The 22205-nt window shown below is 45.5% G+C and overlaps 2 protein-coding genes across 3 annotated transcripts in view; both read right to left on the minus strand.

Annotated features, from left to right (window-relative positions):
- Positions 1–22205, minus strand: part of PEBP4 (phosphatidylethanolamine binding protein 4) — a 135482-nt gene that overhangs the window by 111496 nt on the left and 1781 nt on the right. The window contains exons 2-3 of the mRNA XM_077469863.1: positions 21239–21357; positions 19843–19975 (exon numbers count right to left, since the gene is read on the minus strand). Coding sequence (XP_077325989.1) covers positions 19843–19975; positions 21239–21351 — 246 coding nt within the window. The 5' untranslated portion in view covers positions 21352–21357. The remainder of the gene's footprint in view (positions 1–19842; positions 19976–21238; positions 21358–22205) is intronic.
- On the minus strand, positions 14172–19637 carry LOC143960883 (uncharacterized). 2 transcript variants are annotated; one of them, XM_077469861.1, is made up of 2 exons: positions 18913–19637; positions 14172–18806 (listed from the first exon to the last, which is right to left on the minus strand). In XM_077469861.1, the coding sequence occupies exon 2, from the start codon at positions 16723–16725 to the stop codon at positions 14527–14529; it is 2199 nt and encodes a 732-aa protein (XP_077325987.1). In that variant the 5' UTR covers positions 16726–18806; positions 18913–19637; the 3' UTR covers positions 14172–14526. The 2 variants fall into 2 exon arrangements, with proteins under 2 accessions (XP_077325987.1, XP_077325988.1); XM_077469862.1 differs by having other exon boundaries at positions 16580–18806.

The following is a 22205-nucleotide window of genomic DNA, read 5'->3' on the forward strand; positions in this document are numbered from 1 at the left end:
GATGACATACAGAAAGCTGGAGGTGGCATAATCCAAACTTCTGAAGAACTGTTCTTGATGTCCATAAAAACCAATGAACTTCTTTCATTCTCCTGTGTCGTACTAGACAAATGAGAGAGACGCAATCTTTGTTCTTCTTTCACACACTTCCACTCACATGACCCACTATTAGTTTCGAGAAGGATGGCTTTTTAAAAGAAATTCACCACGAGGGGCAGGGGGAATTCTAAAAAGTAAATTTTGCTAATGTTAAATGGCCTGTAAAATCTATTAACTACTCATACCCACAACGCTTTCACATCGACAGGCTTGGCTGAGACATGCAGCAATCTTTTCCACAATGCAGCCAATAATGAGATAACGCACAAGCTTAGTGAATGGATAGTGTCCTCTTTTCTGTGAAAAAGAATGATCTGAATCTGGCCCACAATTATGTCCTAAGATTCTCACCATGTAGCAGATTGCTACAAGCGCTACTTGAATTATTCTATTTTTGGGGTGTATACAACTGGCCATAGACCGCGGAGAATGGCCAGAAGTGAATGCACGACCATACGGTTTTATGAGCATTGTGGGTAGAATTTCAGGAATGCCCAGGTCACATGAGTGGCCACTTCAATACCGGGCACTTTCACCCCCTTCCTGCCCAAGCCAATTTTCAGCTTTTAGTGCTGTAGCATTCTCAATGACAATTGCGCTCACGCAACACTGCAGACAAATTACATTTTTATAATTTTTTTTGAGACTGATAGAAATTCCTTTGGTGGTATTTATGCACCACTGGGGGGGGGGGGGGGGTTATTTTTTGCTAAACAAACATTTAAAAAATAAATAAAAATCTGTTTTATTTCTGTTGTAAAATTTGGCAAATAAGTAATTTCCTTCTTCACTGATCTGCGCTGATGTGGCTGCACTGATGGGCAATAATGGTGAGGCTGCACTGATAAGTCGGCATTGGTGGGCACTAATATTCACACTGATGGGGCAGCACTAATGACCAGTGGCCTGATTATCAGTCTAAATCTCCCATCACCACAGGAAAGCTGGTTATCGGCATTTCCTTTCCTCCATGCTGTCGGTGTCTGAGGAAAAGAAAGTTGATAACCAGCATTTGTTTACATGTGTTTACATGTGATTGGACACAGCTGATCACATGGTAAAGAACCTACATCTTTGGCTCTTTACCGCAATCGGTGATGCACGGAGGAAGAAAAAAGAAAATGGAAAAAAAAAAAAAAAAAAAAAAAGTCCACATTCGCTAAACCCCTCGTTGCAGAGGTGGAAAGAGACCCACGCCATTTTTCCCCCCCCCGATTTTTAAATTGCAGGCAATTGCCACCCGCTCCTTAAGAACCTGGTTGTTTACTGTTTAAGGATGCCGGCGGCTGCCAGTTCCTTAAATATTGTATGCCGGGACCACTACTTATTTACCACATGCAAATGTTTTTTTTTTTTTGTGAATTGACTTTCAGTCCTGTTTAAGGCTGGGTTCACACTATTGTGAATTGGATGCCGGTTTATCTGCATCCAATTTGAATGTCAGAAAATTGTCAACACTTCTCTATGGAGCGGGTTCACACATCTCGGGAGCGGTTCTGTGCATCTTCTAGTCTGTTTCAGGTCTGAATTTAGCCCAAAATTCGGACTGAAATTGGACCTGAAAATGGTGAACAGGGATGCACCTGCCAGCATGTAATCTGCAGACCAAAAGTCTCAAACTGGTGGCACTCCAAATGTTGCGAAACTACAAGTCCCATGAGTCATTGCAAGACTCACAGTTACAAGCATGACTATCAAAGGCAGAGGCATGATGGGACTTTTGTTATGGCTGGAGGGCCGCCAGCTGGAGACCCCTGCTATAGATAGTTAGCCCCTGCCCAATGCCATCTTAGGGCCCTTTCAGACTGGGGCGGGGCATCGTTTTAGCGGCGCTTTTTGGCCACTAGCAGGGAGTTTTTAAGCACCGCTAGCGGCCACAGTTAAAAGTGCCCGCAAAGCGCCGCTTTGCAGGCACTTTGCGTTTGGCGGGGGCATTTTAGGAGCAGTGAATTCACTGCTCCTGCAACGCCCCAAAGGTGCTGCTTGCAGGACTTTTTTTCTCATCCTGCAAGCGCACCGCTCCAGTGTGGAAGCACTCGGGCTTTCACACTGGGGTGGCTTGAGTGGCGCTTTTGAGGTGCTATTTTTAGCACAAAAATGCCTGAAAAGCACCCCAGTGTGAAAGTAGCCTTACTGTTCCCATCTCTCAAGCTAGGCCTCTATAAACCCTATAGTGACCCCCATTGTACTCACTCTTACCCCAGGGGCTGTCTGTACCATTTGTTCAAACTAATAATCTAACAGTTAGCCTCATATGTGGAGAAAATCCCAGAGACATGATGACTTTACTACTGCTATGACTTTACTTGTTTGATTGTAACCCTGTTAAAACTATTAAAAAAAAAAAAAAAAGGGATTAATAATAACACACAACCTCAATTCAAAGATAAAAACATAAATACAGACTCTAAAATGATAGATTTTTGTTGCCCCAACAAATAAGAGCAAACAGTTCCACAGGAGCCCCAGATATCCTGAATCTGTCCAAAAGGGCCGCTTTATCCATGCAGAAAGTAGAATTCTCATCCCTTGCTCTTATCAATGGAGATACCTAACAGCTGCATACCTGATGAATGATCCAAAGCAGTTGGTAGTATGAAGCATTTCATTATGTCTATGGTTGGCCATATAAACTGGCACTAGAGGGATCATCAGAGATTGGTGACAGTTCTTCCATCATTCCTGGGAAATGGGAATAGACCTTCTTCTGACCAGGTCCCCAAACATTACTGTGCACACAGCTACTGTCAGAGAGTTGTTCAATGCACAGCAGCCTTTCCAAGGATTACACAATATTTCCTATCATATGGACTTAGGATAACTTTAAAGGCCAGAGCTATTCAAAGCTTTTTTTTTTTTTTTTTTTTTTTTTTTGGGAGAGGGAAGGGCTAGAACAGCCTCTCTCAACCCTTTTAAACACAAATGAACCTGTGGAAATAACCTTCAGGTCTCAGGGAAACCCGGATAATTACAATATCTACAGCTCATGACACATTAACATTAACAGGAAGTTGAAATACAAAAATAAATAAAAAGATCAAGAAATGGTGACGTAACGTTGAGTATTTGACACCCACACTAGATTACTATTATATTAGTTACTATATAACAATTATTTTGAGTAAGTTCAGTAGAGAAGGTGGTAAGTGGGAGAAGGGCCCAATTACAGATAGGTAAAAAGGTAATTAATAATGGGTGTCAGCGGTTACATATCTGAAAGGCATAAAATGCTCATGGCTCAAGGAACCCCCCAACAACCTCTAGAGCAGGGGTCTCAAACTGGCAGCCCTCCAGCTATTGCAAAACTACAAATCCCATGAGGCATTGCAAGGCTGACAGTTACAAGCATGACTCCCACAGCATGATGGGACTTTTGCAACAACTCAAGTCATAGTTTGGAGACCCCTGCTCTTGAACTCTTTAGAAAGGTTGGGCCAGGATGTCAATTTTTATTGTTACCTTGCATTTTATTGTTGCCATCTTTGTCCCACTGGGAAGATTTTGCTTCACTTCCTGTCCCATAGCCAAACAGGATGTGAGAGAAAATCCCTGTAAATTAAGAGAATCACTTAGGGACTAGTGTCCCCATTAGAAGACTACCCCTCTATTCCTTTTCTGGGTACAACCCAAAAATGTGTGATTTTCTTTTACTTTCAATGATCATGGTAAAACAGGACACATAGAGAACTGGAATCTCCCTAACAGGGGGGCATAGACGGCAATAACAACTGACAGGTGTTCCAATCCCTCTCCACTCTATCCCAAACTAAAAAGCCTTTAGTTAAATCACAAACTTCCAAGGCAGGTCGGATGGCTGGCGGCTATGAGCGAGCATTTACCAGCGTATAACACACACTTTTTCTCCCTTAAAATCGGGGGAAAGTCGTGGGTGCGTATTATACGCCGATCCCCACTGTCTGTGAGGCAAAAATACTGAGCGCCGCCGAAAAAGACCGAGCCGTCTGCTCGGCTGCGTTCGTAGTCCCGCCTCCCTGCTGTTTCTGGAGCGAGCGCTGCCGAAAAAGACCGAGCCGACTCTACTGTGTATTCGGCTTGGCTCGGCTCGCAGTCCCGCCCAGTATGGGTGGGACTGCAAGCCGAGCCGAGTACACAGTAGAGACGGCTCGGTCTTTTTCGGCGCCGCTCGCTCGGTCTGTCTCGGCGGCGGGATATTTAAACATGGGCAAAGCTGCAAACGGCGCTGGGCGAGCTGGAAATGACACTGGCAAGCTGCAAATGACACTATGCAAGGCTGCAAACGGCGCTGGGCGAGCGGCAAATGACACTGATCATTCTGCAATTATGGACAAGGCTGCAGATGCACACTGATAAGGCTGCATTGACGGGCATTTAAATGTACATTTTTTTTCCCTTAAACTTCCCTCCTAAAACTTTTTTCCATAAAATGCCCTCCTAAACTTGGGGTGCGTGTTATACGCCGGTGCGCGTTATACCCCGATAAATATGGTAATACTAACACCTTAAAGTGATATTTTAATAATAAAAAATAAATAAATAAATAAAAAAAACACACAATTAAAAAAAAAAACTTTACAAACATGTTGTTATACTTACCTGTCCTGTATAGTGGTTTTGCACAGAGCAGCCCGGATCCTCCTTTTCTCGGGTCCCATGCCAACGCTCCTCCCTGTCAGGTTCACCCCACAGCAAGCAGCTTGCTATGGGTGCTCCCGAGCCCAGCCGCTGCTCTGTGTGTCCATTCACACACACCGAGCCATGCGCGGGAGCTTAGTAAATGAGCAGAAGCTCTGCTGACTTCCATCATCCAATCATGTGCAAGGAAATTTGCCGTTTTTTTTTTTATTTTCCTTACATGTACTTGGGTATTCTTTGCGAAGTGAAGCTTTATCTCAAGGCAAGAGTCAAAGAACTAGCATTTAACAGAATCAGCTTAGTTATTTCTCTTACTATCCTTCATTGACAATTAGTCAGTTTTTTTTAATTATGCATTTAGATTGTGCGAGGCTTGCCAAATGCTGAGTTACATCTCTGCAGATTGAACCAAATTCATATGGGTAAGAGATGAAAAATTCCACCTCCTGATTTATCGCTTTATAGTGATTACCTGACTTTTATAACCAGTCATCATTTTCATCCCATAAAGTGTATATACGTACATCATTTATCCCCATAATTACACAACTGCTACAAAAATGATTCATTGTGCAAATATGTACGATTGTGTACCATTAACAGGCAGAGAAATGCAGATGGGGTACAGGCTGCTGTAACATATCTGGTCTTCTAAATTGTCACTCTTACTCAAAAGTACCACAAAATATACTGGAGCATAGACAAGTCATTGTCATATTAGCCAGATGAGCCAGTGTAGTGCAACACTATGCAACAATCCTGCCATCTAGTGGACAAAAACAGGGAGTTCATATTGCTAACATTTACAACATTGTTGGGTTTATTTCATGTGGCAATTCAGCAATGTGTAATATACTGTAACAGGTGACTGGGCTTCTCTAATTTAACTGCTAATAACTAACTGAAGACAGATGGAATCTGATTGGTTCCTATAGTTTACACATTATCCGGTCTCTCTGCACATCATTAAAAAATATATTAACATTTGTAAAGGCCTTTAAGCCTGAAAACATTATAGGATTTTGTATTTGTAATGTATTGCTTCTTCTGCAGAGCTTTTTTGCTGCAAAAAGAATACTTATTACACTACAGAAAGGAGAATATCTTTACTAACCGATTAACAAAACACCAAGACGAACGATTCCGCAAACAGTGTTGTTGGCCTGTAATCACTATCGTGATAAAGCCGTAACCAGCTGTAGCCCACAGACCATGGCATCCCCTCCTCCCCCCCCCCCATCTCATTCCTCTTTATCCCAAACCCCCACCCTAACCCTTCTCCTTTTCCAATAAGCTATTTTATCTAAAATAGATCAAATAAAACAAAATATAATATATACTCACTGCCATCTATCTTACTATAATAAGGTCCCTTATAGAATATGTCTCATTAGATTTCCAAAAACGACAGTTGGTACATTAAATTATATATAGTTAAATGTATCAGGGAACCATCTCTCTCTCTCTCTCATCTATGCATGGTGGTGTATTCTACGCGTAATTAAAGAATTACAATTTTAGCACCCAATCCAGCAGTTTATTTCCTCATATGGTGCCGGTCCTCCAAAGAAAAGCCCACTAGTGTACAGCGATTCATTCACTGGACAAACCAGGATAAGTGATAAACTGTTGCCTGGTCCATTTAAGTCCATATTCTTTTAAATGCCAGTCAGTCTGGTAACGTTTCACATAATTATCAGCAGCCAACAGGTACATAGTGTCAATCACTCCTGACTCCATACTGATCATCCATGCCAGAGAAGTAAATTAAAAAAAACATTAAAATTGCTGATTTTGCGATGCTGGTTACACACCAGATGATATGAACAAAAAATATAAAAATAATAAGGGCCACGCCTCCTGATGATGTCCATACAGGGATGAAATTCGTACGTCAGAGGCAAGCATGTCCTCTCTGGTTTGCAACAGTGGATGCACACACGTGGGCTAGCATAGCGAAGTGGCGATAGTTTACAAAAAAAACGGCACATGACTCCTGGGTACTGGGATGGGCATTAAAAAAATGTGAGTGAGTTTTTTTTTTAAACTTTATGGATTTGAATTAAAGATGGTATACATTATGAGATCTCTTGCGGTTTGATCCTTCCCCGCATGAGAATCATACCTGGACCCTGTGCAAAAGAGGCAGTAAGCAGAGGCAAAGCGACTATGCTGTGTAAAAGCTTGTGTAGACCTTTTTGGTATAAGCCAAAGGGGGGGCATCTTTATTTGGGGAGGTTAAACCCATTGGGGTTGGGGCACAAGTGGAGAATTGGCGATGACAAGCAGAAGACAAACAATTACTTTGGTACAAATTTTGATCACTGGCACTTTAAAGAAGAGGATTTTCCTGAGATCACCATGGACTTTACTGATTGGCTTTTTATAATAATAATAATAAAAATAATAATAATAATAAATTGATTTCTAATTCTCCAGTGTTTTAGAATACTCCTATTTTATTTATTTTTTAACAAAAGAGTTTTTATTTGTCTCCAAAAGGAGAGAACATTTACAAATTACAGTGTAGCTCTATAATACACAAATGAATAGTAGTGAAATAGAACACAAAGTAATACAGGACAAGATATGGACTGAACAGAACACTCCTATTTAGTTTCATATGTAACAGTCATTTTAAGAGCCCATTTACACCACATGCAATGCAGTGCTGTTTGTAGTGATGCACCGAAATTTCGGCCGCCGAAACATATCGGCCGTAAATGCCCTTTTCGGCAATTTGCCGAAAGAGAAAAACGGACGATAATGGAGCCGAAAATGGGGCGTGGCCTGGGTGGGGGCGGGCTCCGCCCCCGCCCCTGGTGACGCCCATCATGGGGGGTGCATAGCGCAGGAGAGCCGCCTCCGCCGCCTGTTTGATCACAGCGCCGGGAACATCACAGCTTTCATTTCAATAGCTGTGTGTTCCCGGTGTTCTGCCTAATACAGTCCGCCCATCAAATGCTGTCCGCTCCGTACTGCGCATGCGCAGTACGGAGCAGCCGAAGCTTCGGAAAAACTCCGAAGTTGAACGGCGCCTGCGCCGTGAGTGGAGGAGGTAGCCCCACTATCCAAGCGGACATAGGGTTAAGAATTTTAGAGGGCCCCTCGCGGGCGAGCTTCGCTCGCCACGCTTCGGGCTCGGCCTCGCTGCGCTCGGCTCTTTTTTATTCTAACTCTATGTCCACTTGGATAGTGGGGATAGAACCTGGACTCACGACGCAGGCGCCGTTCGTCCTCGGCAATTTTCGGAATCTATGTTCCTGTGTACGGCGCATGCGCAGTACGCAGGGGACAGCATCTGATGGGGGACACTATTTTACAAGACACCGGCCGCGCGCCGTCACACACAGCCCCTCCCCCTTGTCCGGGCACTTAGATAGACAGATCATCCGCAGGATTGGACGGATGATCTGTCTATCAAAGTGCCCGGACAAGGGGGAGGGGCTGTGTGTGACGGCGCGCGGCCGGGAACACACAGCTATTGAAATGAAAGCTGTGATGTTGCCGGCGCTGTGATCAAACAGGCGACGGAGGCGGCTCTCTTCCCTGCACAGGCTGGCTGCAAAATGGCACACTGGCTGCAAAATGGCACACACTGGCTGCAATAGGGCACAGGCACACTGGCTGCAATGGGGGGACACTGGCCTGCAATGGGGGATGCCTCCTGTACCACGTTCTCTGACCATCTCCTGTACCGTGTCCCCAGTCTCTGACCATCTCCTGTACCGTGTCCCCAGTCTCTGACCATCTCCTGTACCGTGTCCCCAGTCTCTGACCATCTCCTGTACCATGTCCCCAGTCTCTGACCACCTCCTGTACCATGCATGCAGTCTCTGACCACCTCCTGTACCATGTCGCCAGTCTCTGACCACCTCCTGTACCATGTCGCCAGTCTCTGACCACCTCCTGTACCATGTCGCCAGTCTCTGACCACCTCCTGTACCATGTCGCCAGTCTCTGACCACCTCCTGTACCATGTCGCCAGTCTCTGACCACCTCCTGTACCATGTCGCCAGTCTCTGACCACCTCCTGTACCATGTCGCCAGTCTCTGACCACCTCCTGTACCATGTCGCCAGTCTCTGACCACCTCCTGTACCATGTCGCCAGTCTCTGACCACCTCCTGTACCATGTCCCCAGTCTCTGACCGACTCCTGTATAAAAATATTTTTTAAAAACAGTCATTTTCGGTATCGGTTTTCGGCCTAGTGTATTTTTCATTTTCGGTATCGGTTTCGGCACCAAAAAACCCATTCGGTGCATCCCTAGCTGTTTGCATCATGAAAGACCCAAGTACAGTGGGGGGGTAAAAAAAAAAAAAAAAAAAAAAAAACAAACAAACACACATTCAGAAACGCAAACATACCAAAATGCAAAAACTCATACAAATGTGCATGCAGAAAAGCATCTGGTACAGATCTGGTGGACATTTTTGTGGCATGAATGGGCACTAGAAGTAGTGCGACACCACCCAAATAATTTCTTTATGTGCTTTTTGCAGCAGTGTACAAGAAGTCTGAATCAAATCTAAAGAAGTCATCTACCACTAGAATTATTCCCATCGATGCCACAGAGAGAATATCCACACGCCAAGTTTGTTCTCCCAAATTAATTCCACAAATTCCCATAATTGCAAAGACGTTCATGTGCCAGAGAAATAAAGAACCTTTTGGGTTCACTGAGGCAGGCACATGACTTGAACGCATGATGTCGTTGGCAGCTAGATCCTGCGTTAAAACTGTCCGCATGGATGTAATGTCTGTGCTAACGATTGCAGCATACACTGACAATAGGGCCATTGGTGCTGCTCAGAACCAACATGGCAATATCAACAATGTGTAGCCAACAGTTTTTTTGCAGGATCTAGCTGCCAGCGACATCATGCGTTCAAGTCATATGGCTTAGCCGTCTAAATGGGCCCTATACACTTCTATTCTGCTGCATACATATGCATTAAACCAGCCCTAAATGTCAACTATACGGACATGTTACCTGTATTGCACAAATGACCACATTCACAATACCCTCTATGCCATACATGAGAAGAAGAGGAGTTTGTGGTGGATTTTTTTTTTTTTTATATCTTTAAGCTGGCCATACATTAATACAATTTTCTTATTCAATTTCCTTTAGATTTACCTTCAACTATGTAGTGCAAGGGTCTGCTTGATTGCATACAAATTGAAAAAGTGTTTAGGTCTGACCTCATTTTATATGGGTTTGGTAAATCGAAAGGAAAATTGTATAATGTATGGCCAGCCTTTAGTTCCCTCTTTTATACCAGTTTCTTGTAACACACAAATAGGCTACAAAAAGCAGGTAGTGTGATTAAGTCAACCATCGCTTACACCTAAAGGATCAATAATTAATGCTTTTAGTTACGGCAAGAAATTGTCTCATTAAGGCCTGATTCACATCTATGCATTTTTTTGTGCTTTTTGCAGATTTGCTCTACAGAACGTGTTCCATGGGAAACCATGTTAAGCTGGCTGTAGTGCAAATCTGCAAAAAGCACTAAAAATGCATAGGTGTGAATCCAGCCTAACAGATATTGACCGTTTTATCGGTGTAGGAAAAAAATAAATAAAAAAATGGACTTTACTGCTCACACCTGTTGACCAATTCAGGAAGAAAATTGTGGCAAGTCCTGGCATTATGCCACTCTCTCCTAGGTGGGCACATCTCTACCCATCATGTGTTACACATCAAGCATGGTGAGACTCTGACCATCATAACTATCCTTCAGCCAAAACGCCTACTACTACCACCATATGTCAGCAAAAGGTTCTCAAGGAGGAGGGGTTGGAAATGTCCTAGATCGCCGTGGGGGAATCTTACCTAGAAGTGGGAGCGGGTACCTGTCAGAACCAGGTACCTTCTCTCCCCTCCCCCCAAACAAGTCTCAAATGTGGCAATGGAGGGGGGGGGGGTAAGGGGGCGGCAGTGCGAACAAGCAGAGCTTCTCTTTTTGGGTGGAGCGCTGCTTTAGTGTGCAACTTGTGTCCCGCTAGATGCCTTCAGGCTTTTGCAGGTATAGAGTAAAACATTAAAAATAAGCGCCTATATTGTTTAAAATCCAATACTGTGTTAGTCTCACCTGCTCTGCACATGCTCAGTTGCTCTCAGTGCAATTACTCCAATACAGAAGAGACATTGCCTGATCACAATTTGTTATTTGTGCCTTCAGTTCAGCTTTACATTTGTGGCCAGCATGGAGGGAGTTTAAGCAGTATTTTCTCCACTAAGGGGTTTTTTTTTTTGTTTTGTTTTTAGACTTTGTTACTTTTATTGTATTCTTCCTAGCAAATCTAAAATATACATATTGTAGGATTTAATTTAATATTTGAGTAGCGGTCACCTTTAACTTTTCACCCAGCGCAAATACTATATACTTTACACACACAGTATTATTTTATTACAGCCAGTGTTTGGCTTTCACGTAAAAGTAAGATCAGTTTTACAGGGCTGGGAAGAGGAACGCCCTTTCCCACAGCTGCCATTCCTGGGCTCTCCTGTCCCACCGGGAAACCCCAGACTGTTGTGGGCACTTGGGTCATCTGCCAACAGAGGGGCTGGAGGAACATTCATTTCTTCATCTCCTCTGTGACAAACAAAGCGTCACGGATTTTCCTCACTTCCAGTTTCAGCACGGTTTCCCTGGTCGGTACAGCCAGGAAAGTAGCTGATCAAATAGATCTGTTTGATTAGCTGCCTTGGAGGGCAGACAATGGGTCAGGGATTCACCTACTTAAACAGCAACAGAAATAATGTAACACGTGGTCAATGCAGTGTGTCAGCCAATGATGGTAACAGACAGACTCAGGTTGTACTACCTGCCTCACAACCATTCAGAACGCAATCTTAAAGCGGTTGTAAACCTCAGACATGAAATATGAACAAAGCATATCCCTATATAGTGTGTACTTGTCTCAAACTAGAAGTATCATTCGTTCCTCTGCTGCCAGCATGAATCATCTGACAAGTTTTCCTGACACCAAGAGAAAAAGAAATGTGATGGGGAAGGACCTCCAGCTGATTGACAGCCTCAGTTCTGTTCCTGTGTGAAGAGGGGATATGTCCCTTCCCCAATCAGCTCACCTCACTGAGCTTCAGCTCTCCGCCCCCTTTTTTTCACAGCTCAAAAGCTTTATTAATTCTGGACTTTGAGCAACTGTACAGAAGAGAAGACCGCAGATAGACAGGTACGCCTTTTTGTAGGAGGATGTCTTTCATCTCTGTATCACCTGGAGGATAGTCCCTTCACTGGGTGTATGTGAGGGTTTCCAACCACTTTAACTGCTTGCCGACTGCGTCCTGCACATATACGTCAGCAGAATGGCACGGATGGGCAAAGTAACGTACGTGTACGTTACTTTGAACTTCCCGCCGGCGCGGCACGCACCTGCCGCGAGGTCCGTGACCCGCGGACTCAATGTCCGCAGGGATACCCGCGATCATGTCACGGAGATGAAGAACGGGGAGATGCCGATGTAAACAAATAAAATCGCTGCCATTACTAGTAAAAAAATGAAAATAAAAAAATTATAATAAAAATGTCATAAATCTATCCCCTATTTTGTAGACACTATAACTTTTGTGCAAACCAATCAATAAACGCTTATTGAGTTTTTGTTTTTTTTACCAAAAATATGTCAAAGAATACGTATCGGCCTAAACTGAGGGGAAAAAAAAAAATATTTTTTTTTATTTTTGGGGGGGGGGGGGGGGGGATATTAAATTATAGCAAAAAGTAAAAAATAATGTGTTTTTTTTCAAAATTGTCTCTTTTTTTGTTTATAGCGCAAAAAATTAAACTGCAAGGGTGATCAAATACCACCAAAAGAAAGCGCTATTTGTGGGGAAAAAAAAAAAAAAGGACGTCAATTTTGTTTGGGAGACACGTCGCACGACCGTGCAATTGTCAGTTAAAGCGACGCAGTGCCGAATCGCAAAAAGTGCTCTGGTCTTTGGCCAGAAAAATGGTCCGGGGCTTAAGTGGTTAAGTATATTAACCAAACACCTGTGCTCTGTGTCAATAAAGTATGTAAATAAAGGACAGCAGTACTCTAATATCCTAATATGGGATATGTAGACATACACTATATTACCAAAATATTGGGACACCTACCTGTCTTTACACGCACATGAACTATAATGGCTTAGTCCGTAGTGTTCAATATTTAGTTGGCCCACCCTTTGCAGCTATAGCAGCTTCAACTCTTCTGGGAAGGCTGCCCACAAGGTTTAGTAGTGTGTCTATGGGAATGTTTGCCCATTCTTCCAGAAGAGTATTTGTGAGGTCAGGCACTGATGTTGGATGAGACGGCCTGGCTTGCAGTCTCTGCTCTAATTCATCCCAAAGATGTTCTATCAGGTTGAGGCCAGGACTCTGTGCACTACAGTTAAGTTCCTCCACCCCAAATTCGCTCATCCATGCCTTTGAATAAGGGTGGGCCAACTCAATATTGAACCAAGACTGGGATGCCATTAAAGTTCATGTGAAGGCAGATGTCCCAATACTTTTGGTAATATAGTGCGAGTACCAAAAATGCATGTGCTGTCCCTTTAAGTGATCTCAAAATGAATTAAACATATAATAATGAAATGAATAAACAAGTATAAAATAACCCACATAAAGTATACAAGGAGCACAAATTTTGTATGTGTTTAATATATGAATTTTGAGTTCATTTATACACAGATCTATACATTTAGTCACTTGATGCACTTAAAGCGGGAGTCCGCGTTTTATTATTATTTTTTTTTAAAAGCCAGCAGTACAAATACTGCAGCTGCTGACTTTTAAAATAGTGACACTTACCTGTCCAGCGTGCCCGCGATGTCGGCACCCGAAGCCGATCTCTCGATCGTCTCTCGGGTGCTGCCGCCGCCATCTTGGGTATGGGAATCAGGAAGTGGAGCCTTTCGGCTTCATTTCCCGGTTCCCTACTGCGCATGCGCAAGTCGCGCTGCGCAATAAGGATGGACCCGCTGCCTCTGCAATCTTTGTGTTTCCCAGCAGGCAGTGGGGGACTTTCGGAAAGGGGCGTAATCTACGCCCCTTTCCGCAGAGAGCTATCCCGGAAGCGGGTGCAGATACCTGTACTGTACAGGTACCTGCACCCCCCTCCCCCCTGAAAGGTGCCAATTGTGGCGCCGGAGGGGGGGAGGATTCCAATGAGCGGAAGGTCCACTTTAGGGTGGACCTCCGCTTTAATTTTATTAGATGTTTGATAAAGTTGACAGCACTAAAGTTACAGCTTGTCTATTTTGGGATCATTCAGAATCCAAGCCAAACCCTAGGTAGGCAGTGCAAGCACTGCGGTTGTTGCAGCCCAAATTTATTAAGTTGAGCAATATTGGTACTTTACAGGAGTTTCTCTCTCGTAAGTTATATTGACTGATGATTACAGCAGCTTCTTATTTCAAGACAATACCATTTTGAAAAAATGACCAGTTACACTTACCGGTAACTGTGTTTCTGGGAAGTCTTCCAGGACGGCACCCTGAGAGATGACTGGTCCACCTGACAGGAAACACAATCAAAGAGGTTAAAAGCCCCCGCCCCTCCCCGTGCTCCTCAGTTGTGACAAAGTATTGACCCACACCAGTGCACGAGAGTGAAGAAAACCACACCACACCACCACACTCTATACCTTAATTTAAACCTAAAGAGAACGGGTGGGAAGTAGGCCTGCCGTCCTGGAAGACTTCCCAGAAACACAGTTACCGGTAAGTGTAACTGGTCATTTTCTCAAGTCGTCTTCCAGGACGGCACCCTGAGAGAGGAGCAAGTAGCTCAGGCCTACCTTAGGGTGGGACAACCGCTTGCAGGACCTTCCTGCCAAATGCCAGATCCTGAGGGGACAGTAACTCCACCCTGTAATGCCTCAGGAAGGTGTTCTGGCTTGTCCATGTAGCGGCTCTACATATCTGCTCCACTGAAGCTCCGGCCCTTTCTGCCCAAGAGGTTGCCAGAGATCGCGTGGAATGAGCTTTCAGGTCCCTAGGAACTGCATTACCTGACTGCTCATAGGCTAAAGCAATGGCATGCTTAATCCATCTAGCTATGGATGCTTTGGAGGCTTGTTGGCCCTTCTTTTGGCCAGAAAAATTAACTAAAAGATGGCTGGACCTTCTAAACTCCTTAACTTTTTCTAAGTAGGATAATAAACAACGTCTGACGTCCAGATAGTGAAAAGAAATTTCCCTCTCATTTTGGGGATTATTACAAAAGGAAGGTAGCACTACTTCTTGAGACCTATGGAACCTGGATGCTACCTTAGGGAGGTACAGGGGGTCCTGCCTAAGTATAACCCTGTCCTCAAATAAACGAAAGTATGGTTCCTTGACTGAAAAAGCCTGAATATCGCCTACTCTCCTGGCTGATGTAATAGCAAGCAGAAAGGCCAACTTAAAGGTGAGGATCCTGAGGGGGATCTGGTCTATTGGTTCAAAGGGGGGCCTTGTTAAGCCCTCTAACACCAAGGTAAGATCCCATGGTGGGAACCTAGACACCTGGACAGGGGACAACCTCTCTCTGACCAAAAGGAACCTCTTGATCAGAGGATCTAGTGCCAAGCGTCTCTCCAAAAAACAGGATAAGGCTGCGACCTGTGCCTTAAGTGTCTTGGTTGCCAACCCCTGCTCTGCTCCATCCTGGAGAAACTCCAGAATGGCCGGGATCTCTTGCTGTGAAGTCCCTCTCACCTGACACCAGCGAGAAAAAATCCCCCAGGTCTTAGCGTAAATACGCCTTGTGACCGGCTTCCTACTAAGGAGGAGAGTATCCACTACTCTGTCCGACAGGCCCTTCTCCCGCAGGTTCTGCCTTTCAAGAGCCAGGCCGTCAGCCTGAAGAAGCTGGGGTCTGGATGGCAAACTGGACCCTGAAGGAGAAGGTCGCGCCGAACAGGAAGGTGTAGAGGCGGGGCTATGGACCAACCCTGCAGGGCTGGAAACCAAGCTCTCTTGGGCCACCAAGGAGCTATCAGAATCAGGGCGCCTTCCGAGAGAAACAGCTTTTGAAGAACCCTCGGAATAAGCCCCATGGGGGGGAAGGCATAGGCCAACCGGAAGTCCCAAACCTGGGCCAAGGCGTCTATCCCCTCTGAGCCCCCCTCTCGGGCAAGGGAAAAGAATCTCTTTACCCTTCTGTTCTTTCTGCGGGCGAACAGATCTATCTCTGGATCGCTGAACTGCCGACATACCAGGGAGAATACCTCTGGATTCAACTCCCATTCTCCCTGAAGAATCGGCTGACGACTGAGATAGTCTGCCTCTACATTCAGGGACCCCTTTATGTGGACTGCGGAAATGGAGATAATCCGATGCTCCGCCCAACCCATGATCTCTAAAGATAGAGCCAGTAGAGTTGGAGATCTGGTGCCCCCCTGATGATTGACAAATGCCACTGCCGTGGCGTTGTCTGATAGGACCTGAACTTCCTGGTCCTTGATCCTCCTTTCGAAAGCCTTTAATGCCTCCCCGATGGCCAAAAGTTCTCGAAAATTTGAGGATGTCTTTCTCTGACTCACGTCCCAGGAACCCTGGGCTGTTAGATCCTCCAGGTGGGCCCCCCACCCCCAGGAACTTGCGTCTGTTGTTATCCTGAGCGGCTGAAGCTGACTCCAAAGGAGGCCCCCCTGAAGCCTCTGAGGGTGAAGCCACCAGTGAAGAGAATCCTTTACCTCGATCGGAATGGCCACTTCTACTTCTAGAGAAACCCCTTTCCTGTCCCAAGAGGAAAGGAGGAAGTGCTGGAGGGTCCTGGAGTGCAGCTGTGCCCAAGGAACTGCTGGGATAGCTGCCGTCATCAGGCCCAGCACCCTCATAATCCCTCTGTATGGAGATGTCTTTGCCTCTAACAGAGAAAGGACCGCTGAAATTATACCCTCTACCTTGCTCTGGGGTAGAACTAACTTCTGTTGCGCGGAATCCACCAGGAATCCCAGATACATTTTCGTCTGGGCCGGAATCAGTGAGGATTTTTCCTTGCTGATGATCCATCCCAGGGATTCTAAGGTCTCCACTACCCTGGCTAGATCCAAAAGGAGCTGATCCCGATTCTGATTGTAAATCAGAATGTCGTCCAAATAGGGAATCAGCGCTACTTCCTGGAGATGCAGGAAGGCCACTACTTCTGCCAGGATCTTTGTAAAAACCCTTGGACTGGATGCCAGCCCGAAGGGGAGGGCCGCAAACTGCCAATGCTGAACTCCCTCTGGAGAGGCAATTGCAAATCTTAGGAAGACCTGATGGTTCTGAAATATAGGGACGTGAAGGTAGGCGTCCTTTAAATCCAAGGTTACCATGAACACGTCCCTGAGAAGGTGTCTCCTGAGAGAATAAACACTCTCCATGCGGAACTTCTTGTACCGCAGGAAGACGTTGAGATGCCTTAGATTTATGATGAGGCGATATCTTCCTGAGGGCTTTGGTACCACAAATATATGGGAGTAGAACCCCTGACCCTGCTGGCCCTCTGGAACAGGCACTATGACCTCCTGCCTGGCCAGTTCTTCTATATTCTGTAGGACTCCTGCTGCCTTGCCAGGATCCCTGGGAAGGTGGGTCAAGAGAAATTTGGAGGGAGGAGGGGAAAGAAATTCTAACCTGTAACCCTCTTTTATGATCTGTAGAATATGGGGGCTCTGAGTGACCCTTTCCCACTGAGGGACAAAGTGGGAAAGCCTTCCCCCCACTGGAATGTCATTTGGAGGTCTTGTCGCTTGACTTCTGGCTGGAAAAGAGAATGCCTGACTTCTGCTTATCCTTCCCAGCCCCCCAACGTCTATTAGGGGAGACCTTTTTCTCCGAGAAGCGGTTCTTTGCCTGGGGGCCACGAAAAAACCTCTTCCTATCCCTCCTCGGTTTAGTAGGGAATTTCTTCCCCTTTTCGGTCGACCTAGCAAGGGCTTGGTCTAGGCCAGCACCAAAAAGGAGGGAACCCTCAAAAGGGAGGCCACATAGACGGGTCTTAGATGAGCCATCCCCGTCCCAAGTTTTAACCCATAGGGCTCGCCGAGCCGAGTTTAGTAAGGCAGCAGACTTGGCGGTTGTGCGCACCGTCTCCACGGCCGCATCCGCTAGGTATGCAACAGCGCTGCCTACGACCTCCAATGAATCTAAGACCTCCTTAGACTTGGAAGTCTGGGAGATGTGGTCTATCAGCTTAGAGATCCACATGTCCGCATTTCTAGCGATGCAGGCTGAGGCCAACGCGGGGCTCATAGCCGACGCGTTGGCCTCCCAGGCCCTGCGCAAAATAGTTTCTGCCCTCCGATCCATCTGATCCTTGATGTTCCCAGTGTCTTCAAAGGAAAGATCGGATTGTTTAGAAACTTGTGCCAGGGAGGCGTCTAGCCTAGGAGTCTTGAAAAACTTCTCCTCATCCTCCTCAGTAAAGGGGCATCTACGCTTCCATGTTTTGTACTTTAGGAGCCTCTTCTCCGGATCCTTCCACTCCCTTAAGATAATATCTTTGAGTGCAGGATGTACCGGAAGAACCCTGGTCTGTGGTTTAATTAAGCCCCTATACATTTTGTCTTGGGCAGAGACCTGTGCCGTGGGCTCCTGAATCCCTTCAGAAGCGTAAACCGCCCTCAGTAGTCCCTCCATGTCATCGGCTGAAAAGATATGCCTGCTAGACCTGGAGTCCTCCCCCTCATCCTCCTCCTGGCTGTCCAACACACCCTCGTCCGAGAATCCCTGCCCATGGGATTCGGACTCATCCTCCTCCTCTGAATCCTGAGACTGGAGATACCTTGGGTTGTCTGCCCGCCGTCTAGACCCCCTAGAGGAAGCGGAGCCCTCCTGGGAGGAGGCGTCCTTGCTGGTGTGAGCCTCTGAATCCCTAGACTTAAGGGAGGACTGAAAGGCTTTCAGAGTGGACAGCATCTCAGTTTGTACTGTGAGAAACTTCTCCATTATCTGAGAGGTTTCCTTCCCTGTCAGCTTCTGTATACATTTAAAGCAGAAGGGTTTAGGATGATCTGGGGGTAATCTAGCATTACAGTTTCCACAACGCTTAGAGCGGGTGGAAGATTTCACGGGACGGCTGGCAACCCCAAGGGCAGTGGCATCGTCCCCTGAAACAAAAACATACAGGCATTACAATACAGCACTGTACCACCCAGAGGAGAAGAGTTGGGGTACCCTCCCCCATCTAAACCTCCGGCGGCCGGTCGGACTCACCCCCTGTGGTCTCCTCCATGGCCATGGACCCTGCGGGTCTCTCCTCACGTTCCATGCTGCTGGCACCAGTGAGCTTCTTCGGACAGCTAACACAGGCGAAGGCAGCCGGTCTGTGGGAGAAGTGGGCGCCTGCTCCTCCTGGATTTATGTCCCCGATTTGGCAAATCAGCTGTGAGGCTGAGGCTGTGGTTACCTCCATGCTGATACGGCCACCATTTTGCTGTAGACAGGAAATGACCCGAACTCTGAGCTCACTTCCTGTTCTGTGGAGGAAGTGATGTCATTCCTCCACCAAGCTCCAGGAAGATGGTGCCAAACCTCCCCAGAAAGCTGAGCACCTCTGCTGCAAAGGGGAGATACTGCCTCCAGCTGCACCAAGAACCCTCTGGATTGCTGGACCTGGAGTCTTCAGAGAGATACCCTGAGCCAAAAAGGGACACCAGGCTCCTTTTCTGCACGGCCACCGCACAGGTAAGGAGAGGAGAGGAAAATTGGCCCCTGAAGTTCTGGGTACACCACTGTACCCAGGGTCCTTCAGCGCTCAGGGGGGCTCTTCCAGTTTCTGCTGCCCCCCCTGAGGAAAATATAGGGGAACCCCCCAGGAAGGATGAGAACATCCTGCCAGACCTAGAGGCTTCCCAGGCATTAGGTCTGGCTCCCAGGGGGAGACCACCAGCCCCAGGCTTCGGGTCTAGGAAAAAATAACAAACGGTTTCGCTGTGGGGAAACACAATCAAGAACTGAGGAGCACGGGGAGGGGCGGGGGCTTTTAACCTCTTTGATTGTGTTTCCTGTCAGGTGGACCAGTCATCTCTCAGGGTGCCGTCCTGGAAGACGACTTGAGAAAAAAAAAATTCTAAATCTACATAATCATTCCATACAAACTTGTTCTGTTATTATTCAGCAGTTAGATCAGAAGGATGTCCTTACCCCTTTGGCCTTGGTGTATTTAATCTCTGGCATATGCCAGGAGTTCACCAGCTTTTGGATGTAGCCATTGCAGGCGGGTATATGCAGGCAGGAAACGTCGCCCATTTCTGGGTATTTGACCTGAAGGTCCTCACTGTAAGGTGCGAGAAAACAAATGAAACTTCTGCTTATTGCCAGGTATGGAATCTGTCAAAAGGTCTAATGAGGTTTAGTTCCACCATACTGAAGGGCCTGTCTTTAGGCTGAACATTGTTTTGAGCTTTTACAAAGCAGTCCGAATGAGTTGTATTTAACTATATAAAACTTCATACATACAATACAATGTGAGCAGAGTTCATGCAGCTACTGTACATGTATCAGGGCAATCACAGACGCAGTATATAATGCAAATATAGTTTTAAATATCAGCAAAAATGCATTATACGCAAAATCAAACATACTTAATTCCCTCTATATTCATTGCTAAAACAGCTGCCTGTCCAATCATTTTTTTTGTTTGTTCTAGATAAGATGTACAAGGATCCTTGAGTTTTATTGCAATTGGTTATATAGATTTCCCATAGGTTCTTGTTCAAATAACAAAGTTTCACCAGATGCGAAGTGAGCAAAAATCTCCACATACAGAAATAGAAATGCGTTGTTTCAGTACAGTAGGGGGAAGGCTAGAACTTTTTTTTTTTTTTAATCAATTCTTTCATTTTCAGACAACAGAATCTGTCCATTACACCTGCTAAATTCTGATTGGTATAATTTAGGGATGCACCAATACCATTTTTTTTTTTTTATTCTTTTTTTTTTTCTAATTTTTTTTTTTTAATTTTTTTTTACAAGCACCAAAGAAATGAGCCTGAAAGTATCAGTTTCAGGTATGGGTGCATTTGCACAAGTACCGATACTTGTGCAAATACTTGGTATCAGCACCGATACCAGTATCGATGCAACCCTAGTATAATTCACTGATCAATATCAACCATGGCATTATCTGCCTAGAGTTTGCATGTTCTCACTGTGCCTGTGTGGGTTTCCTCCAGGTACTCTGGTTTCCTCCCACACACCAAAGCATGCTTGTAGATCATGTTTTCAGTATTTCCCTCAAATGAAATAGCTATGGTAATTACTAAGGCAATGAAATCGATCAAATCACCTGTGCAAAATATTGGAAAGCCTGAAAACATGACCTGTTGGGGCGCCTTGAGAACTGGAGCTGAGAAATACTGTTGTAGGCTAATTGACTCTGGCCCTAGTATGTGTATGCATGAATGTGAGTTAGGGACCTGAGAATGGAAGCTCCTAGAGGACAGGGACTGATGTGAATGTAGAATATATATATGTAGAGCGCTGTATAAGTTGATGGCGCCATACACCTTCCTATAATAGATCAGCAGACCCCACACACCTGCAGAATTGAGCATCTTCACCAACGATTGGCTTAGGGGTACAGGAGTCATGACTGGTGGAGAAGACTGGAATCAGTGCCAGAAGACAAGCATTAATGAGCCACGCCATCATTACAGCCTATAAAAAAGGTAAAAAAACAAACACCTCATCGTTTGTGATTTCTTCTATGTAACCAAATAACATGCCACAACTGTGCCCATATAAACTGCACTATGAAGGTCACACTTATATATCATGGATTTTAGTAGAGGATTCCATAAGCAACTTGTGATACAAATGCAAGCACAAATGGTAGAACTGATGGCTTAACTGAAGTAGCATCTGAAAGATAGTGTAGAGGTGATGCCAGTATGTAATAGGATGATTAAACGGAAACTGTGCCCCCTATCAAAGTGCCCCTTTACATCAGGGTCCCTCATCAGAGTGCCCCTAACATCAATTGTTTCTGCAAAAATATGTTTGCTTTTTCTTTCTAAAAAGGTGAATTTATCCTTTAACATCTGACAGTCTCTAGATCCTCCCATTATTAGGGGTATTCTCTACCCCATTACCATGGTAATGATGATGTTTGGCACACTTTCTTTACTGGCCCTGTTGCCTGGTACCTGTCAGTTTCTTGTTACCCCATGTGATCAGATGTCTGCCCGCCTTTGGTCATCCCTCTGTTACCTGATGCCTGGCCTTCTCCAGGCACCACTTCATTACCTAGTGTCTAGTTTCCCCTCCATCACCCCCTCTCCCCCTTTCTGTTGGTGTCTGGTACTCTTTGTTCACCCTCTTGCTACCTGGCAAACGTCAGTTACTCGCCCCCCTACCTCCTTCCCTTTCTAGTTTCCCTGTTACCAGATGTCTGACAATTTCTATTCACCACCATCCATTACCCAGGGTCTGGCTCTCTAGTTTTCCTTCTAATACCTGGGGTCAAGTCACCCTCCTCTTACCTGGCTTATGGCAGTTGCCCTCCT

Source organism: Lithobates pipiens, unplaced genomic scaffold (assembly GCF_037356315.1).
Source record: "Lithobates pipiens isolate NorthernLeopardFrog02 unplaced genomic scaffold, aLitPip1_a1.2 Scaffold_8, whole genome shotgun sequence".
NCBI lineage: Eukaryota > Metazoa > Chordata > Amphibia > Anura > Ranidae > Lithobates > Lithobates pipiens.